Source organism: Mastigoproctus giganteus, chromosome 11 (genome assembly GCF_048544385.1).
Source record: "Mastigoproctus giganteus isolate SK-2022 chromosome 11, ASM4854438v1, whole genome shotgun sequence".
Taxonomy (NCBI): Eukaryota; Metazoa; Arthropoda; class Arachnida; order Uropygi; family Thelyphonidae; genus Mastigoproctus; species Mastigoproctus giganteus.
The window spans coordinates 13981312-14001855 of record NC_143585.1 but is presented as its reverse complement, the minus strand read 5'-3'; the positions used below and the strand labels follow the sequence as shown (position 1 = coordinate 14001855).

Here is a 20544-nt window from a genome sequence, read left to right as displayed (position 1 = left end):
ATTATCACGTTGTTTAAGGCAATGGTCGGTCCACATCTTGAGGCAATGGAGGGGCCACTGCATACAGGTATGGAGCTCTTGTTTTTACAGAATGGGGCCTTTTCCTGACGGATCGTTTCCTTCCTCTTCAGATGCTGTCTCAGGTCTGTAAACTTGGTGTTGATCTTAACAAATTTGCATGCGAGAAAAGATAAAGAAAGTCTTATCCATGCAACGACAATAGTTGGACTAAATATATGCGTTTCTTTTTATCAGACTTGCAAACATATCTGGTTTTGACTCTTGTAGTGTGGTGCTTCCCAAAAAGAATTAACCATGTCATATACAAACTAGAGTTGTGGGAGCTCTCACTGTTTGTTATTAACTTTAAATTTGACATGTTTGTGCAATAGTACGTTAGTGCGCAGCAAGCTCTAAAATAGCTGACAACGACATCGTTGCAGGTGTATCCATAGTGTGAATACCTTCACAACGAGTTGCCGTGATAATGGAGTTCCTCAAATAAGTAACGCTTCACCAATGGAGAAGACTGTTACTTATTCTCAGCAGATACCGCCAACGAGACGACACCGTTTCAAGGCTATGTTCGGTGGGTTGGTAGGTACCTTGGTGATGGAATTCAGTTGTGAAGTATATATTTGTAATTTTTAACTTTTTGTAAATAATCGTGATTTTGTATGTAATATTCTCATTGTTTGTTACCCCTTGGCCTGCGTGCCGTGAAGGGTAGTTTGCAACATTCAGAGTACTGTGGCCATCTTAATTTCAGGTTTCAATAAAGATTTTTCTCTCAACCTTGTTCAACCACCTAAGAACCCAATATTCTATGCTTAAGGTTTTTCGGAGCGTACAAGGTTCCTTACTGAGCCTGTTACAACCAACCTCATGTATCGTCGGCCCAACAGCCAAATAAAAAAAATTATGCATATATATTTTCATTATAAACACTTATTGTATGATTGATATGAAGAACAAAACATTTATATTAATAATGCCTAAAATTATAATTAAATCAAAAATAAAGCTGGTGACTAAAGTTTTCATTGCGGTGGTAAAATGCTCATTTAGAACTCAGCCTCCCAAATACTTCGTGACATTAACTTTCTGAATGAGCTAGGAGTGCAGTGATATTTCTTCTACATCTCTGGAAGGAGTCTGGGCTGTTTTCAGAGTATTTAATTCTAGATCAATCCATCTAGGGAAGTCAATTGGCAAGGTCAGTTATCTGCTTGTGACTTTTTGAGCAACTTCATGGGATTCGGCACTATTATTTGATGTGGTGAAGAATTTTAAATCATTCGGACAGATAAGGATATCCTCGTAGGTTGAGAAGAGTGAGGGCTGCAGCGAAGTGTGCATCCCTCCTTCCAGCAATCCTCAAATTAATGTGACTGATGCTATAAAATGTTTACTGAACCATTACTGATTCACAATTATGCCTGTGTGTTAGTCGCTGTAATAGTGGGAGTAAATTTACTGTGATGTGACAGTAAGACTCCAGGATGTGGAGGGGAGGTCATATTGCTATCCTGATAATTGCAGCTGATGTCCAGGAATAAGATATCAATTTCCTGTTTATACTCCGGGAAGATCACAGTCAGGAGCTCACTAGATTATTGTACTAACAGGTCCCAGGCAGATTTCCTGGCACCCCACCACTATATACATACTGTACAGGTAATTACAATTTCTTCATTACAACATATTGAAGTTTCACACTTCATGTGCCCATTCCAGTATAGGGTCATAAAACCTTATATTGGAGTGAGAAGGAGTTCATGTCATGATAGTTTATTTATCCCTATTTTGTGTTACAATTGTTGGGAGACAACAGCAAGAAGGGAGGAGAACACATAAGCCGGAGGATTTTTAGGGGGTGTTCCCTTTGAATAAGATAACAATAAAACCAGATACACCATGAATCGGACATATTTCTACATTCCATTACAGAGACTTCGTAAACCAACCACACATGTCGCGTGGTTAACAACAGTACTTATAATTACATTGAGTACTTTTACAATAACAAGTATGAAAGAAAATTATGAAATAATTGCAGTGTTACAAGCTTTTTGACAGCTATTCCTTCAACTTGTTTACATAATTTTCAAACTGGTATTATGTAGAAAATTCTCCAAGAACCCTTTGCAAAACTGTTGGAGAAAATTCTCCAATAACCCATTCCGGCATATTTATGGGGGTCTAATTGTGGCACCACTTTCTATGCGTTTTAACATGTAAAAGGAATTAACAGGTATAATGGCGCATGGGCTACTATGGCCCAATTGCACCTCGCCTATGAGAGTGTCCACTCTGTATCTTTCTACTCTGCGTAGAAAGCTTTACAGGAGGGAGGAAGGCACACATTGTTTGAATGTTAATGGAATGATCAAAGATGTTGGCGGTTTTAAAGCTAATTGCATTTTGTGAACTGTTCCAAAGTCGTTTCTGTTATAGTGTAGGGCGCCTGCTGGACAGTGTTTAATATGAATAACGAGATTCCCAGGCAGGTTCCAACACTAAAATGAGGAACCAGAAAGACTGGGATTTATGAGCGTCTAGCAGTTCATTCAGGACAAAAAATCTTGTTCTTAAATTTACTCTGAAAAGTAAAGAGCAAATTGCAACATAAAGAGGCGTTGTGTTCTTCACTCTGTCCCCCCTTTCCAGTTGGCAGGGTTCTCTAGAGTGGCCGCAAGACAATGGTTCTTTAAATAACTTATTTAGTGCTGAGAATAGTGTACAAAGAATGGTCAAGAGGCAAAGTTAAGCAACCAAAATATGATTTATTGTGTGTATATATATATCGTTACAAAGGTATTTATCATGGGTCACTCTATCACAAGATAATGAACGACAACTCACTACTTTATTACCAATTACTGTGTTCATGGTACATGTGTAAAATTAGGTTCATGTAATCTTCAGTTGACAATATAACTGGCTCTCAAAGAAATCGACAGGGATCAAGCCGTCCGGGTATTTGGATAATTATGTGAAGCTGCTATGTGAGTTTAACGGTGGCTGAAAACAAGACGATTAGTAATGACTAATATTAGCAATACATTTTGGGATCCAAGTACAACAAGATAGACACTTAGAGTGTATATCTGTGGGGAGAAATGTGAGTAAGAAACGCAATTTATAGGGCGGGGTGGACTCTATTGTGTACTGTTTCAGTTAATTTGCCATTATAACTAGAGTGAACTTGCCAGAATAACTTCTGGTTGGGGTCAGGGATTCGGATTCCAAGCTGTTTTCCTTCTGGGATGACTTCATCGATGTCTCTTTCCTCCACAAGCACGAGAAGATTCTCTCTTCGGCAATTCTCTAACTGCTCTCGGCCCGATCTCTGTGTCAACCACCTGTGAACTGGCAAAAAATCTGTTCCTTTGTCTCACCTAGGTATATAAAGGTCCCCCATTTAGCAATAGGAAAAATCGTATTGGCTAAAAGACTAATTTGGTGGGGGAAGAAAGTTCCAGGGTTGATTGTCTTTCAGACTTGATATAATTATCATTGAATTTTTAAGTGGTGAGAGGGAGAAACTTTGGTACTGCGTGGGGGTGGCTTTTCTTGACAGTCTAACAGGTTTCACGATCTAATATCTATTCATCCTCATAAATTTCTAGACAAGAATTACCTCATAGCTATTAAGTTCAAGTTTCACCTCAAAAATACATCTTTTAATCGGCATTACTCTAATTTCTCCGCTGCGATTACGTCGAGAAATACCGACATTTCTCATCGTTTTCTTCAAACATATTTCCGTGATGCTTGTCTGGCCCTCTCGAATGACAACCCCCCCCTGCTGTGAATCAGCAGGACAAAACGATAGGGTATCGTCTCGGAGGCGAAGTACGTCTGTTAGAGCAGGCGAAAACGAAACTTATTGCACGAAATGGTTGAAACTCTCTACATATATTAGTGGCAAAAATGTGGGGTGTATGGGAGTAGATACTGCCTTTGTAAAGTGGCCAAAATAGTTTAAAATGTTCACATTTTTAATAGAACTCTTAATTATGAAAACACTTGATTGAATAATGGACTTTGGGACACGGCACTTCAATCTTACGTAAAATTTCGCAATTACGATTATAATGCAGCAATCGTAATTGGTTCTTGCGATTATAAGAATTACTACAACACTTTAATGTGATATAGTGGGTGAGGTTCGAGTACTGCATTTCTTCATACGCATGATCAAATGCTTCTAAGTTAAACTTTTCTTCAAATTTAACCATTACAAATTCTTTGGCAAAGAGTGAATTGATAGTAATACTGATCACTAGGAATCACTTTGATGTGACATTTTTGTTTTCTAATTTGTAATTAAGTTGTGCAAACAACTTCTGTAAACATTCTACATAAAGTTTCACCTTGGCATTATTTTTATTGCATTAAAATAATACTCAATTTTGGTACTTTCGCATTAGACCGTAACTGGAGTCGTATTTCAATGAATAACGTACGTATGCACCAATAACTAGTTAAGATATGTAAAAGGTTTGGGTCAGTGCTATCCTCAAATATCCTGCTTTCTGGACGTAGGACTTTACCAGGTGCAACCTTATGCAGGGATACTCCTGCTGCATATTAATCTAAACGAAAACTGCTAAACAGATGTGGGGTTTCGATTTCAAAATTGAAATGTAATACGAGGCACACAGGACGAAATATCTTGAATATTCGTTGGCGTAACACTCCACAATCAGCTGTTCATCGTACTAGAGATGAAGAAAGCAGTCAGCAGGTAATACGCAAGTACCTTAAACGCAGTCATAACTGCAAATTGAGGTAATTGAATTGAATCGTTAAAATATTGTCAAATTGAATGATTAAATTCTATATTAATCAATGGACAGTTATATTTATTTTAGTTTTCTTTCAAAATTGGAAATATCATGGGTTGGAGAAAGGAATTGCGTGAAGGCACAGATTTGTCATTAAAAATTACTTTAGCTATAGTCATGGGCTTCATGGTATTGCAAAACTGGGCAAGTTGCTTGGAAAACTCACTTCTGTGAAGTTTAACCCCTTCTCTTAGTACGGAACTATCGGCAGTCGAAAATCATATTAGCTACCCTGTTCTCTCACTCCGTATACAATTCGCCCACATTTTATGGTACAGAATGCTTTCATAATCAATGTTTTTCTTAGACTTGTCTTTTTTTTTTTTTTTTTCAGAAGGGATGAAATTAGCATTAGTAGAGGCATATGATGCAAGAAATCAAGCTTAGACCATGAACAGAAACCTTCCATTTCGTCCATCCATTCGCTCCAAATTTTGTCCAGTTCCTCCTTGAATTTGTTTAAGCTATCAACTTCCACAGCGACAGATGGAAGTTTGTTCCAGCAATCAACCACCCGCTGACTAAAGGCAAATTTCCGCACATCTGTTCCACAACTGTCTTTCCTCAATTTGAATTTATTCCCCTCCCCCTCAGGATGGTATAATCAATGAAGATCCGCCAACGTTAGATATGCATACACACAGGACAAGCTTCCAGAATTAACACAGATTGAGAAATTGCGTGTAAGTTAATGCAAGTGCATCATTTCTACACGCAGCCAGCAACTAAGCAACTAGGAATTGGCATAATTAAGAAAATCACATATTGTGAATACCTTCAACGAGTTATCATGATATTTCACTACCTCGAATAAGACTATTGTTACTTATTCTCGGCGGATACCACCACCCAAACGATACCCTTTCAGAACTTGTGGACTCATCATCCGGTGGGTGGGCAGGTACCCTGGTGATACAATGATGACAACCGTTGCGAACTATAACTCCACAATGAGAGATGCCTAGTGGTTTGCAAGTAATTAAGATCATATAGCACTTTAATGCTATAAGCCTCAGGTTGCCAAATACTTAACTGACGTGTAAGTTAGTGCGAGTTCATCATTTAAACTTATATTGAGTTCTTTACCTAACCATGAGAATCTTATTAAAGTAGCGACGCTCCTAACAGAACAAGAGTAATTTCGACTTCCACCGACCAGATATTTCCCCTACACTTGTTATAGCTGCAAAATAATCGCTGACCTCTTTACTTGGTTTCTTCGTCGTGGATGCAATCCTCACGTTAAATGCTATTGATGTTTCATAACACCCCTGTATATTGTTGCTAGACACAACTGGGACTAAGTGGATCTCTTATTTGCAGCAAATGGCGTCATTAAACGAAATGTGGGTTAAACAAGTCTTGTTCTGAAGATTTGCAATAAAGAATTGAGAAATTACGTTGAAGTTTAGAGAAATACCTACTCAGAAACATTTATCACGGCCGATATATGTAAATTACTTCAAGAACAGCCAGAAGAAGTTTATGATCAATTGGGATATGCCACATACCTTGATTCCTTCCATGAAACTGAGAAATGGGCAAGTGGTTTCAATTTGCCAAACATTGTCATATTCTGTATAATTTGTTTCAGATTTCTTTTATTATTGCATTTGCATGCATCTTTTTTACAATACGTGTATAGAATCTGTTTCTCTGTTTAAACGTTTATATCAAAAACTATATATTCATCAAAAGTTAATTTTCATAAAAATTGTATAACCTTTTTAAAAATCTCATGCCATTTATCCTGAAGATTTGTTATATTCAGTTTGGAAGTTTAAATTTCCTAATTATTAATGCTGCCATAATTTATTAAAATGAACAGTTTTGTTTTGAATTGTATTTGTTTTGCACTATTTTGAATTTGTAATGGAGTTTTTAAAGGGTTCGTGGAGTGAGTCAAGTGGCAATTTCACGAGAAATTACTTAGTTTCACCCAGAGGGATCTAGATTTATTTCAGTGAATTAATGATGAATAACTCTAGGTTTTAAAATCTTATATAATTTTACCATTGAACACAAATAGGAATTGTGGTAAAACAGGTTGATTTACATGATGGAGCATTTTGAAAAGCAATTTGCATAAGGATTATGCATATTGCAGAAAGAGAAACTAACTTTTTTTTTTTTTTTTTATTTGGTAGTTGTTGGCGCATCGGCTTCTGTGGCCATATTGCACCTCCCAAGGTTTTTGCAGTACTTTGATCCAAGCCCGAGGCGGGAATCGAACCCGCGACCTTTGGGTTGCCGGGTAGGTACTTTACCCACTCGGCTAGCCCGGTCGGCACTAACTTTTTGCTAATATGAAGTCTGAATTTCTGCAGAAGGTGTAACAAGAGCTCAGTACTGCAATTACACCAAGAAAACTACTAGAATATTGCAGAATTGCCATTAACACGGGATACGCTTTCATTCGTTATCTTTTTTTTTAATGAAGATTTTTAGAATTTTGACCAGAATAACAAGCAAGAACATTAGCTTTGAAATAAATTTTCAAATATTAACCACAGTCAGGAAATAAATTATTTCATTCAATTTCTCCTTAGAATGTAAAAATTCATCTCAATGAAAAGTCTCTGGTTGAGATTCAGAAAAGGGTACATCGTCCAGACTGTGTACCAACTGTCGGCGATACAGCAGTGATTGACAGGGGACTCCGCCTACTGCCCCCCCCCCTCCCTATTTTTGCTGTACATTCCATGGAAGGGTCACGTGATCTTCAGAACATGTAGGAAACGTGACACGACCATCGTGGGTTCTGAACTTTGCTGTTAATATTCCGTTGTATTTATGTTTTCAGATGTTTGTACAGTATCTGATTGGCCAATTAAGAATGCATAAAGTCTTGCTTATTCGGGGCTGAATAATACCAGTGTGGGCTTTTGCGAGGCTCCTGCCCACACCCCTGTGTGGGCAGGAGCCTCGCAAAAGCGGGGTCTGGGGCCCAGAAAACATTAAATGTCATGTGATGAAAGTGCCTTGACTGCTCTACCCCTCCTGAGCTCTCTGATTAGAATTACGTAATTTCCTACATTTGCGTTTTTGACTGCTAATTCGTTTGTGATTTACTTTTTGGTTAGCCTTGGTTGTTTATGGGTGTCCTGCTGCTGTGATTTATTCCTCTGTCTTCGTTATGTTTTTTTTGTTTCTTCTCAGTTCAACTGCAATGGACTGAATCAGTGCAAGAAACTTGGGTCGTTTATAAAATAAAGGTTAGAGATGTCCAAGTTATTTAACAGAACTATGACCACAAGTATGATATGGCTGTGGATAGGAAAGTTTCAACAGAATTATCTGGAGCTGGTTGGATGATTTATAGGTATATGGTGTCCTCCAGTTCTTGTATGTGATGATATCTCCTGCTACTCTCTGCGATCTCTTCATGATACTGGGCTTATATCATGAATATTTCTTTTTTTTTTCTTTGAATTGGACTTTTCCCGTTTGTAATTAACTGTCTTTGTACTCAGTATGTTATTTTTCTATTTATTTATATGTTAATGTATAATCTTTGTATCTTGTATTTTACTGCTACGTTATACGATTTAACTGGGCACATACCTGTTGTGTATATTATATGACAATAAATATTTAAACAGTACACTTTTGTTTTTTAAATGCGCCCATGCACCCCCACTTTGACTCTGGAATAGTCTTCGACCTAAACTTTCGATTTCACAATCGCATCGAAAAGACACTTTTGCTAAATTTAAAAATTAGTGTTTTAAATCTATAAATCTAGCAATACATGTCAAGAATGGTATATATCTTCTGATGAGTTCGGTATATATTAGAAATACTGCTAATGGCGTTCAAAAGGACAATGCAGTACAAAGGTACAGTGCGGGACAAGAAGTCAAAATGCTGGAATTCTGGTTGACGTGTTATTTTTATTTATTTCTATTTTTTCCTAGTTTTTATTTTTTTTAAATCTTAAACTTTCTGAAAAGTTAAAAGCTACTTCACGTTGTTAAAAGGCACTTGTTAAAGATGAGATAAAAATATCTTGTTTTATCACTGAGTTTGTCAAAAACGTGTCATTCATTATTGCGCAATGAGAAGTCAAGATGTAAAAGTTGAAGTTCCTCGTTGCTGCTGTTTTCTGGGAAGTCCCGAGTGCCATTTCCTGTTGTGATATGTCTTTCGTTTTTACACATTACGGACGTATATAAGGATGATTAAGATAAACTCTTTCACTTCTGAGCAGCAGTGGAAGTATGGAAGCTAAACAAGTAGCCGTGTGTTTCCTCGGGCTGTTTGCCTTAACTGCAGCCAGAATAATGAAACCATGCCAGCTCGCTAAAATTATGCACTACAGTGGATACAGCATAGAAGATACTGCCAATTGTAAGCTGCAAATTTAATTACTATTACTCCCTATTCATAATAATATTTGCTAAAATACACCATGCTCTTAAAATTCTCTTGACAGTTTGGAGACCGATACCTTTATTATTTCAAAGTTGTAGTCATTGTCTTTGGAAGTAACGATTTTGGGGGCATTAGGGTGTTAGAACAAGTTTTTTTTTTTTTTTAGGAAGTAATTGTTTTATCAAAATCAAAAATCCAGTCATTAATGAAATTAAGCATTTCATTAATGGCCAATTTGGGCTCGTCCTTTTTTTCTCCCTTATTTTTTCTTTTTTTTTCTGTTCATGAATTCGTATTTTGGCATATCGCTTGGTGAGACGCGTTAGGACATCGTTTGGTGAGGTCTTTTAATATACTAAAGAAATTTTTATAAGATTGAAATTGTTCCAGGATGAAACAAAACTTCAAAGACAGAATCGCTTTGTAAAATACATCTGATAAATCACTTCGAACAATTTTCAAGTTATTTGGACTAAAAAATAAATAAAAACTGAAATAAAAAATAAGAATACTCTGTTAAAGTGTCCTAAAACAATAAAATCGCTTTAATGTGCTGCGTTTAATGCTCATTAGCAAATAGTAATTCATGATTTTATAACAAAAAAAAAAATTCATTCTACCAGATCGAAATAAAAAATTTCGTAAAAATCCATTCCTGGGAGTTGAGGTAAAATTAAGAGGGGTTCGACAATCTTTTAGAAAGGCCCAAATATAAAACTTCTCGAAAATCCGTTCATTGAGAATCCAGATGTTACATGTGAACCGACTGACGGATGGACATGAATACAATAGACACATTATGTATATATGCTAACGCTCCTAAAAAAAAAACAGTTCAAGTTGCATGGTGAAGGACAGATGTTCTGTGTCCTTCCCCATACAGAAAAGACAGTATGTGTGGTATAGAGTTTGATAAATACATACTATATGCGGGGGTTTTAATTGAAGCTTATAAGGCTCTCAAATACTAAAATGAATGAAGATTAAATTTTCATGGTTTTAAAATATTTCAGAACTAGTTGCTGGGTTTTAGGAGCATAGGCGATTAAGGCCATGTTGCTCCGTGTATACTGTCTGTAAGCTACGTGTGTTCTGAGGCTGATTATTTGTTTGCTAGACGAAAAACCCGGTTTCCGGCAGGGAAAAACCATGCTACTCTCGCCTGTGATCGAATAACTCAGTCGCGTTGTAAAAAAGACCCATAAATTTTCCCCCCATCATCGACGGGATTCAAAGTCACGTCACGTCACTTGTGGGGAGGACGGCGATCCTACCAACTGTGTTACCCGCGAGGGCTCAGAACTAGAGATCAAGAGAACTAGAGAAGTATGAACTGAAAATCTTTTTTTCTTTTAGCCAGCAAGTTGCTAATCGCTAGAAAAAATTACCGCCATAGGTAGTTGAAGATGACTATTACAAAATTTGAAGGTCAGCTGGATTAACACCTAGCATCCGCATAACAAAAATCTACTACCTACCTAAGGATCGTGAACATCAAATGCTGTCCTCTCCTGAGGACTACACAGCGTTCACCCAGTTTGCACAAGACCTCTTCACCCGGCGCAGGACGGGTGAAGAGGTCCTGTGCAAACCTTCCCCATATAGGGCACTAAACTTTGGTAGGGACTTTCTCCCAGCAAACCAAATTACTACCATCCAAACGTCAATCCCAGTAGAAGATGGAACTAAGAGAGACAACCCCAACATTATGGGATGCTAAAACTATGGAACTTCATCCATGACCACCACTTTCTCTGAACTTTGACGTGAAATTTTACCTGAATGGGACTTTCAGATCTGGACCCATATATTTAATTGGATAACTCACACGGTGCCCAAACTAACCATGACAAAGGATCAATCAGTCCCGTTCCCAGTTATTTCGAGCAGACGGAAGGGTGCGTGTCTGGCAGAAACTGCACGAAGCTATGCACCCGTCATATCAACAAGGAACTGCTCAGGCCGATGTACGGTCGGTAATGGTCTGGGGCGTGTTCAACTGGCACACGTTGGGACCTCTGGTACGTCTAGACACATCTCTGAACGGTCCAGGTTACATGTCCATCCTTGCAGACCATCTGTATCCCTTCATGGTCATCTTGCACTCACAGGGCAATGGACTCTTCCAGCAAGACAATGCGCCTCCGCACAGAGCAGTGATGACAAGAACATGGTTCGAAGATTTCAGATTTCACCACCATGGAATGGCCTCCCCGTTCACTGGACATGAACCCTGTGGAACATCTTTGTGATGTGTGGAAAGGTCCGTTCGAGCTTTGGATCCTCCATCCAGGAATACGATGGAATTATAGATAGCGGCGCAGAAAGCATGGATGGAAATATCTGTGGAACGCTTTCGTGAACTAGTGGACTCAATGCCTCGCCGTGTGACTGCCCTTATCCGGGCGAAAGGAGGGCCTACCCGTTACTAGGTAGGTATCCCGTGATTTCTGTGTACTTCTGCTATAATAAAATATAAACTGAAGAAACTGTTTCTTCTATAATATAGATAGTGTTTGTGGCGCCTCACCAGTGGTAATGTTTTCCTTACTCCTGTGAGGAAAACAGTACTCTGTTAATGCCACGTGTGTGTATCTGTGTGGGATTTATGTAGATTTGTGTCGTGTTCTGTTGTTCTCCTGGCTACTTGGCCGCAGGGTTCCTGGAGACCCCACGTTGCCGGTGTACGCCACTAGGAGATGAGCCAGGCTTCTTCTATAGTATTAGGGTAAGACGCCACCGGTGATCACCCACAACTGCGCCATCAGTACTCTTGTGTAGTATACTCTGTAAATGCCAGAAATGTGTATGGCGTGTTCTTTGTGCATAGTATGGTGTTGGGTTCTGCTGTTTCTCTGACTACTTTGCAACAAGGCCCCTATAGGGGTACGTGCAAATCCGCCTTGTCCAATTAGTGGTGGGGGTACATGGTGGTAGGTACCCTATGTTGCCCGCCATCACCACTTGCACAAGGTGGATTTACTAGGTATTAGGTATGTTGAGGGTCTAACGGTTCCTGGGATTTCTCCCATCTCCGCGTATGTTCTCTGTATCGGTCAAGCCAGAGATTTAAAAGTGTGTGGGATATGTACTATGTAGTATGTTGTGCTATGTAGTATGTTGTGCCCATTGTTCATCCGGCCTCTTAGCTGCCGGGCCCCTAGTGGGGCCCGACGTTACCAATACCAGCCACGAGGAGGCCAGCCGGGTGTTACCAGTGATTGAAACAGTACTCTGGCAGGTCCTGCCACCTACTTTCCTGGGATTTCAGTGGCTAGGACCAAAATAAATAAAATATAAATTAGAAAAATAAATAGTCGCGAGGATGTTTTATTGCGTATTTCGGGTTTTGCTTTAGGAGCACTGTTTGGGGTTTTACGCTGAAGGTCTTGATAAAGCCTGATTGGGTCGGGAAAGAATTTTGGTGTGCTTAGAATTTTGATGTAGGGCTAATCGCTGTGTGAGATGACAGATTTGGGTGGGGAGGCAGAAGGCTGGGGGGGCGGAAATAGGAAGCAGAGGGGTCGATAGGGAAGGTGACCCCCCGTTTTTCAGTGGGGCATGCCCATGCCTCACCAGAGGGAAATAGGGTTGGCGAGGGGGGAGGGGAGCGTGGGTCTCTCCCCCCCACCAGGGATTAGGGTTTTAAAGAAATCTCGCAGGTGCGAGATTTGATAGCCAGATGGCACTCTAGTTCTGATGTCATTCCATTTTTCATCATTTTCAGGAACTTCGTTGTGGCGCGCTTGTATCAGGTCAGAGATGGTTGGCCGCAGGATTCTTGCTTTGGTCTCTCCCATGAGGAGTAGCCCTGCGCAGGTCTCTTGAGTTTCAAATGGCGTGTCTATTTCTTCATGCTGAGATTTTATTCTTTTGCTCTTGCTTTGACTCTTCTGTGTCTCTCCTTTATTTTTACTTTGTCCATGACATTTGGTTTTTGATATATCTATTGGGTGTTATTGTCCTCTCGAGGATCAGGTTGCATTGAGATAATTGTTTTCCTTCTTGTGAATAATTGTATTGCGAAGTTAGTTAGTGCTGTGTACTCTTCCTGAGTGTCCAATAGTCGAGACTCTTGGTGAATTGGGTTATACTGCATTCTTACAATAAGTCTTGCTCTTATATCTTCATAGTGGTCGCAGTCATGCATGACGTGACTCCAAGTCTCTGGTTCTCCACATGGACAAGTACTGATATGCATATCGCACACCAGTGACAAAGTACTCCAATCGTGGATTGCATGGCTACATGGTTAGCAAAGTAACTATAATCGCCATTCTCTTACACCTTGCAGAAAAGGCCTCAGTTCGAAACTCATCAATGGTGCGAGAAATTTTTACGAGATTTTTTTCACAACGTGGCTGAGTTAGTCGGCTCAAACAAGAATTGCGTGGTTTTTTTCTGCCAGAAACTGGGATATTTTGAGTGGCAAGTAACAAACTGGTAGAAGAAAACAACAACAATATTTTAAACACCATTTCCTGTTATGATCAGTCTAAAACTATACGAAAAACTTTAAAAAACTAAAAATCTAACCCTACAATGTTGTAGCTGTAGTTGCATAATATGTTGGACAAATAAAAAAGATATAATAAAAAGCTACTAAATTTTAATTCTTTCGTAAAAGCCACGCTGGTGCCTTAATGGACTTTCTTTGTGCCCTAATGGACCATGGACTTTCCTTCACAACGTGATTAAGTTTATTTTTCTTGATTGAAGGTTGCAGACCTTTTCCTTGAAACACTTGTTTTTTATTTAACAAAGCATACTGACATACAATACACGCAGTTAACGGACTCAGGATAACTCCTCATAGCTACATCGGAGAAAATTCCAAACCTACCCATCTTTTTTCAGAATAATCTCTCTCTCTCTCTCTCTCTCTCTCTCTCTCTCTCTCTCTCTCTCTCTCTCCCGATTCGACCGAAGTGAACAAACAGTTAAGAGAACATCAAAAGGGAAGTTTAGATATCTGAATTTACTGGCTGAAACATTACCAAAGAAACACTGATTTCTTTGTCAGTGTTTCCTTAAAGTCGTGATTAGAGAGAATCATTACTTGCCCTTTGCTGATCGCTTTTCAATTGCTACATCTGGTTTCTTATTTAGATGCAGCTGACAAAAACATTTATGTAGTTCCTTTAAAGATTGATTCCAGTCACAAAATCAAAACAAGGGGGAAAAAAACCTAATTGAAATTTTTAATGTCAAGGTGGGAATATCCCGTGATTGAAACAGAATTCCAGGAAAATGATATCCGCACACACACTGACGTAAAGGCTGACGTAAACACTTCCGTAACATGAGGATTATTAGTTCAAAGAGCATGTGCGACTAACTGTACATAATAATCGGTAAGTATTCTACGAGTATTTTGTAATGTTGTTAAAATAATCAGGTGCTTCTGCATAATTATAGAATATGTTTATTTTAATACTCATAACCTTAACACATACAATGCTTCCCCACGAACAATTTCTACTAAATCTGATTGGAGGATTCAGTCTAGATGTAGGACCAAAGCAGGAACGAAGTAGGTCAAAAATTCTTACCGGGAAAACAAATAGAATGTATCGGAGGTCAGTGTAATATTGAAAATCACATCGGCCTCCGACAAACCAAGGTTTCCCGGTGGGCGAGAGAAAGTCTTATGGCCAGTTCGCCCCTGGACCTAAGTCATTCTTTTATGTAGCAGTAGTAATGGAGGCATACCATGCAAGAAAGCAAGCATATGAGCTTATGTAGCTCATATGCTTGCTTATATGGTCATCAGCCAAAAAAAAAAAAAAAAAAAAACAATAGTTTCACGCAACCATTCCCTCTAAAAGTTTGTTCAGTTCCTCCTTGAATTAATTTAAGCTATCAACTTCCAAAACCACAGATGGAAGTTTGTTCCAGCAATTAACAACCCGCTGGCTAAAGGGAAATTTCCGCACATCTATTCTACAACTGTCTTTCCTCAATTTGAATTTATGTTGCCTCAGGTTCGTAATATGAGCAAGCGAAAGAATCCCATCAGAATTCAACTTGCTCAGCGTGCTCAACCCATTCAAGGCCTCAATCAAATAACCTCACAAGTGCCTAGTTTCCAGCCGATGCAATTTGCAAAACTTAAACCTTTCTTGGTAAGAGAACCCCTTCGTTCTCCTCACAAATCTTATTGCCCTCTATGTACACTCTCAAGCAACTCAACATCTTTCCTAAAATGAGGCCTCCAGACCTCTACGCAGTACTCAAGTAGTGGCCTGACCATTTCCTTATACAAAGGGACAATCACCTCCTTTTTCCTACCAGCAAAATTTCTGTATTTCATTGACAATACCCCGGCCTGCTCTGGCAGCCTGTCTGCATTGTTCAGAAAACTTCATATCTAACTGCACAATTACTCCCAGATTTTTTTCATTTTCTACCACCCTAGGTATAGTACTACATAGTTGATACGTTACTCTGGGGTTACTTCTATCCATATTCAGTACTTTGCATTTGTCAATGTTAAACTTCAGTTGCCACATCTGAGCACATCTTCCCAAATTTTCTAGATCCTATTGGTAGCACACTGTCATTAACAACCCTGCCAACCTTTGTATCATCTGCAAACTTCGACATTAAGCCTGATATACCTTAATCAATATCATTGATAAATATACAAAACAACAGTGGGCCCAACACCGAACCCTGTGGGAGTCCACTAATAACATTAGTCCACGAAGAGTAGCATCCATTTATTACCACTCTCTGTCTTGTCCCACTTACCCATCCTTTTATCCATTGTAGCAACTTACCCTTAATACCATTCTGTTCCAATTTGTACAGTAGTCTGCCATGCGCAACAGTATCAAAAGCTTTCCTGAAATCCGAGTATATGATATCAACATTATTCTTTGCATCCAGTTCCTTTGTGACCACATCATAATATCCAATAAAATTGGTCAGACAAGACTTTTCCTTAACAAACTCATGCTGTGTCTGAATTATTACTGGTCTTGTCTAGATGATCCTGCAATGCATCTTTAACCAGTGACTCCATTATTTTACCCAGAACAGAAGTTAAAGTCGCTGGTCTGTAATTACTCGTGTCACCCTTAGATCCCACCCTTCTCTGAATTCGGGATACATTTGCACATCTCCTGTCCGTGGAGAGCTCCCATGAGTCCAAGGAAGCTCTCATAATTATGGCTAAGGGTTTGCTTACTTCCTTTGGACCAGGTTTTGGCGCATTATAGCCTTAGTTGCTAATGCGCCAATAAAACCCAACCAACCAACCAACTTCCTTTGCCGCCTCCTTTAATATAACTGGATAGATCCCATCCGCCCCAGTTGCATTTCTTATGTTCAACTTCAACAATTTCTCCTCCCTGGTCACATACCTAATGTCCCTTGGGCTTTAGGTATGCGTTTCGGAAATATGGCATACTAATATGTGTATTCCGTAAAATAAAGACTGTTATTTTAAATATAATTTGTAAAGTTACTAATGTGATATTTTTGCAGGGGTGTGCCTGGTGAGGTATGAAAGCAATTTCAATACTACTGTTATTGGTGGTCCTAACAAAGACGGGACCTATGATTATGGATTATTTCAGGTAATTTTATTTATTTTTATTATTACTATGAATTATATAATTTTAAGTTTAATAAACTTTCAGTAGACGTTAATAAAATATAATAATTTAATAAAACATAATAAAATATAAATATTTAAAAATTATAATGCAATATGGCGCTGTAATTTTTAACCAAACGTTATTTTTAACAAACAAACAAACTTTAACAAAATCCCACCTGGCGGTGGCGGTTTGTTAAACGTCAAAGCAACAAGGCTATGAAGTGTGAGTATAGATTATCTGTAATTCCGTTATTCTTTGGTCTGTTTGCTTGGCTGGATGAAAACCTCTAATTTCTGGGAGAATACTATGCAACCTCAGCCATGTTACGGAGAGAAAAAAAACAAAAATTTCTCGCTTTATTAACAGGATGCGAACTTGGGCTATTTCTACCCGGATTGGAGAAACGGTATTATATCCACTGTACTATCTTCGAGGACAATTATTGGAATGCAGTGTGTTGATTTTATTTATGTGCGACCACAAGCCATCGTAATTCAATGATATATAAAAGTAGTATAATTTTAATTTGATAATTCTGTTGCCTACCCTAATCATAAACCAGTTCCCCGGTGTTCGTGAATTAAGATGACCAGTAAGCATTGTTGAAAAAATTGTGCTAATGGCATTGGTAGTAAAACAGTTGAAAAGATCCACAACGTTCTTTGATTTTTTTTTTTTTTTTTTTGTATTAGGCCTAGCAAGATTCTAATTGCTTGACCTCCTCGGTTAATGATATCGGAAACCTGAGGAGAGTTCTCATCCCCAAGGCAAAAGCAGAATCATGACTTTAATAACTTTCCACAAATCAAGATAAAAATCCGTTATATTAGGGCCACCCAAAAATAACCTCATGCATAATATGTCTATAAATTTCGTATGTTCTCTGGTTCTGCTTGTTTACCTGTTCTCTCCCCCAGGAACAACAAGGTCCCTCCTCGGAAAATCGACTGCATCACTTTGCTATCCTCGTCTGAGACTAACTTAGCCACGTAGTGAAAAAAAGCCCTCAATTTCCTCGCACCTGCTAGTACAACTACACATCAAGAAGCTAAATCCAGCATTCAAAATGACATTAAAGACCATTCACTCATCAATTCAAAGAAACAAAAATGTAAGCAGCCAATCAACTTTATTCTACTTTTTTTTTTTTTTAACTCCCAGAACCAACTTAGTATAGCCACTTAGTAAACTCTCTCGATTCATTAACAAATGATACCTGGAGTGATATGGCTAAAACAAAAGTAATGATGAACAAGTATGCCACAGAAAGGGAAATAATGATTGAAAGAGCAGTAATTGAAAAGGTGGAGTCTACTTATTTGGGACAAGTTATTAGCTGTAATAATGATAAATGGCTGGAAGTCAAGAGAAGAAAAATTTTGAATGGATAGCATTCAGGAAATATAGTCACATACTGAAGAGCAATATCCCAGTTTGTCTGAAATGTAAAATAATGAACCAATGTATACTCCCCACCATGACTTATGGAAGTGAAACTTGGGCACTCACCAAAAGAATGGAAGAGAAGCTGAGAACTACACAGTGAAGCATGGAACTAATTATATTGGGAATTAGAATGTTAGATAAGAAGAGAAACACATGGATTAGGCAGAAAACTCAAGTAAAGGACATTGTTATCAAAACTAAAGAACTAAAATGGTCTTGGGCAGGACACATAGCTCGAAGACATGATGACAGATGAACTAAGAAAATAACAGAATGGTACTCAAGAGAAGCTAGAAGAAAACCTGGAAGACAACGGCGGAGATGAATAGATGAAATTCATGAGTTTGTGGGTAGTAAATGGATGGCCATTGCACAAAACAGAAGGAACTGGAAAGTTGCTGGAGAGGCCTTCATCCTGCAGTGGATTGAAAATGGCTGATGATGATACCTGGAGAATGCTGTAGCTCACCCGAAATGGTAAGAAAACTTAAATCCAGAGATCTCTTGGTCGATACACGCATTCAAAAACATGCTACTGCATCTCGTCATTCAATGGAGTAAACATACAAGTTACACCACACGCAACTAAAAATACGAGTTCCAAAAATTCGTAGTTCAAAAAGTTTCATTCCTGAATGGGGTCTCATGAATGTCTCAGAGGATAAATTTGTAACAGGGTTACGGAATCAGCAGGTTACTCGAGCTAAACGTATTTTGATAATATACAAAGTGGATGTAGATTTAGGACCAAAAAACAATATATATATATATATATATATATATATATATATATATATATATATATATATATATATATAAAATAAATAAATACTAATAAAAACATGTAAACATAGGCCTGATTTCGCCTCGTTTCCAAGTTATAGCTATTATTGTATTCCAGCAACTATCTGCTTACATTTATAGGAAATGCTCAAAATGACCACGTGCGCCTGAATATAAGCCTGCAAAAGCCTCATCATAAACCTCCTCACTCACTCACTCAAAAGATACTGGTATCTATCAGATTGCTGACACATGTTGTTCCACATGTTGGCGGAACATATCAATGTTATCAATTGTGTGGGATAACCAATGGCTTTCAGATGGCCCAACAAGTAAAATTCGAGTGGATTCAGGTTCGGAGAGCGTGTAGGCCATGCAATGGTTCCTGCGTGACGTATCGCTTTAGTATAGAATCGCTTATCCGAAAAGTTTTTAGCGACACGGCTGAAATGAGGGGGAGCAACGTCTTTCATAAACCACATGCGACGAATGACATTAAGTGTAACTACTTCCAACAACTCATTTAAGTGTTCTCTGAAAAAAAATTGCAATATTCATTCTCCTATTAATCTCCCAGGCGGAACAAAATGCCCAATTAAATTGTCGCAAATTATTCCTGCCCATACATTCATGGTGAATTGTTGTTGGTGTCTTTATTGAACAATGGCAAAAAGTGTAAAGTGTAAAGTGTATTTAGTGTCTAACGGCACCAGGGGTTTCCCCCATCTCCGCGTTGCTTTCATTGTGGGTGTACCAGTTCACTGGGAAGGCCAGAGATTTAAAAGTGTATGGATATTACACATGTGTAGTGTTGTGTTCTGTTGTTCATCTGGCCATTTAGCCGCTGGACCCCTACTGAGGCCCAACGTTGCCCACACTTAGCCCCATGGAGGCAGACCAGGTACACCAGTATTTTTAGATAAGTACTCTGGCAGGTTCTGCCACCTAATTTCCTGAGATTTCAGTGGCTAGGACCTATATAAAAAGGGGGGGGGGGATAAACGCTTGAATTTAATTAGGCCGAAAGAGGTTGCAAGTGTGTCGAGTTTGGCATTTAAAATTTTTACGTTGTGTGGGGCATTCGCTTTTCGCTGGCGATATAGGTAGAGTAGGGGGGAGAGACGGAAGGCTGGGGGGGAAAAGACAGAAGTATGGGGTCAATAGGGAAGGCGACCCCAGGTATATCAGTGGGGCATGCCCTTGCCCCACCAGAGGGAAATGAGGGGGTGGGGAGGGGACAGGAAGTCCTTCCCCTCACCCCACCAGGGATAGGGAGTGAAAGTGGGCTGGGCAAGGGAGCCCTGCCCAGTTCGCCATAGCGGCAATTTGCAGTGCCCTCCAGCAAGTGCAGTCTGTTGATGACTCGTTGGTGGGGTTTGGTCCTTTTCTAGGTGTGTGGTTTCATCCTGGGAGCGACGACATTCTGGCTGGAGCCACTCCCATTGGTTCCTAGGTCGATGCTGTTTCATTTATTCTGCTGC

The 20544-nt window shown here is 39.0% G+C and overlaps 1 protein-coding gene across 1 annotated transcript in view; it reads left to right on the top strand.

Annotated features, from left to right (window-relative positions):
• The first annotated feature begins 9040 nt into the window (after nt 1-9040).
• Nucleotides 9041-20544, top strand: part of LOC150077730 (lysozyme-like) — a 57395-nt gene continuing 45891 nt past the window's right edge. The window contains exons 1-2 of the mRNA XM_090385547.1: nt 9041-9203; nt 16719-16810. Of these exons, the coding sequence (XP_090241673.1) occupies nt 9074-9203; nt 16719-16810 (222 nt within the window). The 5' untranslated portion in view covers nt 9041-9073. The remainder of the gene's footprint in view (nt 9204-16718; nt 16811-20544) is intronic.